At 64.3% G+C, this 3,789-nt stretch overlaps 1 protein-coding gene across 1 annotated transcript; it reads right to left on the bottom strand.

Annotated features, from left to right (window-relative positions):
* Positions 1 to 225: 225 nt before the first annotated feature.
* Positions 226 to 591, bottom strand: LOC124659278 (signaling peptide TAXIMIN 1-like). The gene is made up of 2 exons (XM_047197199.1): positions 455 to 591; positions 226 to 373 (listed from the first exon to the last, which is right to left on the bottom strand). The coding sequence occupies exons 1-2, from the start codon at positions 589 to 591 to the stop codon at positions 250 to 252; spliced, it is 261 nt and encodes an 86-aa protein (XP_047053155.1). The 3' UTR covers positions 226 to 249.
* Between the last annotated feature and the right edge of the window lie 3,198 nt (positions 592 to 3,789).

Below are 3,789 nucleotides of genomic sequence, written 5' to 3'. Positions count from 1 at the left end.
AGAACTCGAGGGTCAAAGGCAGTGGCTAACAGTCAAAACAATCAGACACGAACGACAGGAAAGGGGCAGGAATCATCATATCAGATCATCGTACGAGTACACGGCAATCGATCTGTCAACATAATTTTCGATCCAACAAACAAAATAAACAAACTACGGACATGTGCAACACCAACCAAACTAAAGGCGGGCGAAGGAGGAAGGGAGCGAGCGATCCCGGATGAGAGGAGGAGGCGGCGATCAGATGAATCAGCAGGGTATCTTGGAGGTGAACCATGTCATGACGTGGAGCGGCGCCTTGACGAGCTCCACGGCCGCCTCCAGCAGCAGCGTCACGCAGAGGCAGCAGGGGCAGATGCACGAGATGGGCAGCCTGCAGCGACGGATCACGTCAGAATTCAGAACCATCACAGTGAACTGCAGGGAAAAAGGAGGAGGAGGCGCGCGGGCGTACCCGATGATCCAGATGATGGCGCCGACGATGGAGACGAGGACGGCGACGAGCGCGAAGGGCAGGCCCAGCAGGAACCCCAGCGGCCGGCAGCCGCGGTCGTGGTCGCCGTCGCCGCCGCCGCAGCAGCAGCAGCCCATCTTTGCTGATCCCCCGCTTCCCTTTCCTCCGCGTGCTGGTCAGATCGGTGTCTGGCGGCTGTCGCGGTGGTTGGGACGCGTAAACGAAGTGCGTACAGGAGGATGTATATCAAGGAGGGAGGAGACGGACGGGCCGCCGGTCGCTTTCCGGCGCGCGGCGAGAGGGCGCACGCGGCTTGGCAAATAATGCTGGGCAGCGGGCAGTGGGCAGACGGCAGCGAGGGAGATCGCTGGTCCATCCGTGGGGCAGCGGACGGCCGAGATGGCGGGAGAAGCTGCTGGGAAGCACCGCTGCAAGGAACGTCAGCGTTTGACCGGTGCGGCAGTTCGATTTGAGACGCTGGTGTTTTGACTGGCCGGGGACGCGTGCCGGTGGCGCACAGGGCAGGTTTAGCATCGATCCAGACACTAAGAGCATCTCCACTCGTCCCCCGACGAGGCCCCCGACGAGCCTTTTTTCCATCCGGACGGCGTAATTCGGTCCAATCGCGCCTCCGGTTTTTCGTTTTCGTCCGGATTTGGGCCTAAATTTATCCGGCGATCCCACGCCATCCCCGGCCCCCCGGGGAGCGCTCGGGGACTCCGGACGAAACGAAAGCGCGGGAAATACCGAGGAAACTTCCCGCGCGTCTGGTGGCCCCAACTTGTCGGCGAGAGAAACCGATCGTCGTCCTCATCGCATCGTCTTCCGCGCGCTGTAAAAGCCTGCCGCCGGTCTGCATTCGCCGGCCATGCGGCGAGTTAATGTCGCCGTCTTCCGCGCACGCATCGTCTTCCGCGCGCACTAAAGGCTGCCGCCGGTCAGCTCGCCGCGGACGCGTCGCATTTAATCCCCCGCGCCAGCCACGCCTATATACGCCGCTCCGCTCGCCGCGAGGCGTACCCCGTGCTCCACTCTCCCTCCACTCCCCCTCTACTCTCCCGATGGCGTTCTACGACGACGACGGCGCAGCCAACAACGGCTTCCCCCGCCGGTCGCTCCACGCGTGGGAGGGGCACCTCCTCCACCGGGCGGGGTACCCCCGCCCGCCGGACACGAGGCCTCCCGGAGGCGGCCGGGCGGCTAAGTGCCGGCGGCGTACCAATCCCGCCGCCGCCGCGGGCCACGCCCTCGACGTCGCCATCGAGGAGGCGAGGATGACCATGACCGACGAGGAGCGCGCCGACCCGCGCCACCACCCCGACAACTACACGCGGTGGAACTCCTACTTCCTCCGGCGGCGGGAGCGGGAGCCGGCGGCCTACGACGGCCCGCCGCCTACGCCTCCGCGCAACAACGCCGCGGGCCGCCGACGGTGGTGGAGCGCGCCGGAAAGGACGGCCGGCGAACGTCCTCGCGCACATCGAGGGCGGCAACTTCCCGGTGCTCACGATGCCCCTCCATCGGCATCGAGGGCATCGGCGAGCCGCCATCGGGAAACGTCCGGCAGCCACGGCGCATGGCTGCTAGCTCGTCGTCTTCGGATCGGCGCCGAGGTCATCCTTGGCGCCGGTGAAGAGGAGGAGGCGACGTCGCCTTCGACGCCGGTGCGCGTCAAGAAGGAGCCGGCGTCTCCGCCGACGACCGAAGGGCGCAGCAGCCGGCGCCCTCATCATCCGCGACCAGCCTTCCGCGCCGCAGAGCGGCCGGAAGAAGACGAAGAAAGAGGCCGCCGCAAGCCAGCTCGCCGAGGAGGAGGCGAAGCGCGCGGAGGACGCCGAGATGGCGGAGGCGATCGCCAGGTCGCTGCATGACATGGAGGAGGAGAAGCGCGCGGACGACGCCGCATCGGACCGGGCCGGCGCGACCGGGAGCGCCGGGAGGCGGAGCAGCAGCGGCGGCTGCCGGACCTGGCCGCCGCACGCCAACTCGCCGCCCGCGCCGCTCCAACCGCCAACGACGATGTCGCGCGGTACCGCCGTCCCGCGACACCTCCATCCGGCGTCGCTGTCCCCGTCGTCGACCTCGAGTCCTCCGACGACGACCGGTACAAGCCATCCCCGGGCCGGGGAGACGCCGGCCGGGCAGCGAGCAGCCGGGCCGCGCAGCCGAAGGTCAACGACGACGGCTCCGACGACGACGGCGGCGACTACACGGTGTTCTACCGCCATTTCGGCATGTAGAGCGCCGTGTTTTAAAATTAGCGTTTGAATTCCCCTAGCCGAATTCGAAATATAGTCGAATTCGGCCTCTATGTATGAACTCCGCCCGTAATATAATAAATATCATTAAATTTAGTCTATATTCACCCGTTTTTAGCCGTAGTTTGTCAAGTTTCCGTTTTTTAAATTTGCATCGTCGACTTCGCCTGGGCACACGGCTGGGAAACTACTACTCCCCACGCCAAATCTTCCTCCAATCCGGACGAAAATTTCGCCGGATTTGGGCGTGGGGAGCGCCAACGAGTGGGGATGCTCTAAGAGTATCTCCCGCGTCCCTCAAAGCGTCCCCCAAAGAGCGCCGGATTGAGCATTTAGAGGACGTGTTTCGTTTGTGCCGCGTTTGGGGGACGTCGCTCCCAGTCGCGTCCCCCAAACAAAATTTCGAAAATTTTAAACTTAAGCGAGATTCGATTAGATTCGTCCAAACTTACATAGATTCGAACGAAATTGAGTAAATTTAAACTAAACCTAATCTAGAAGTACTTGCGGCGGCCGGAGGAGTCGTAGTACTGGTGGAAGTTGTACATGTCGTCGGTGACGACCTCCTGCTTGACGCGCTCGTCGACGGGCTCGTCCTTCACCAAGCCGCTTGGTCCTGCCTCGCCGTCGTCGGTGAGGTCCACCAGCGGCTTGCCGGAGTCGCGGATGGACATGGCGATCGCCGTCTCGACGTCGCCCCTCCAGGCGTCCTTGTCGTTGAGCGACGCCAAGAACGCCGTCCGCAGACCTGGGCAGTCCTCGGGGTCGTCGCTGCTGCCGCTCGTACTCCGCCAGCAGCGCCGCCTGCGCCGCTTCCTCCGGCTCCTCCTTCACCTGCGGCTTCGGGATGAGGAGGGCGCCGCCGCGCCTCTCTTGCTGCCGCCACGCCTCGTGTTGACGGGCGTCGCCGGCTCCTCCTTCACCTCGCATTTGGGGACGCTGTAGGGCGCCGAGCGGTACGACGAGGACAGCGTCGATCGGGCCGGTCCTGAGGAAGAAGAGTTCGAGGAGGACGAGTACGTCGTCCTCCTCGGCTGCCATTGCGCTGGTCCTCGTCGGGGAGACGGTGGCGGTGAC

The sequence above is a fragment of the Lolium rigidum genome, chromosome 6 (assembly GCF_022539505.1).
Source record: "Lolium rigidum isolate FL_2022 chromosome 6, APGP_CSIRO_Lrig_0.1, whole genome shotgun sequence".
In the NCBI taxonomy this organism is placed as follows: Eukaryota; Viridiplantae; Streptophyta; class Magnoliopsida; order Poales; family Poaceae; genus Lolium; species Lolium rigidum.
The sequence above is the reverse complement of the archived record's forward strand: the minus strand, read 5'-3'. Positions and strand labels throughout refer to the sequence as shown.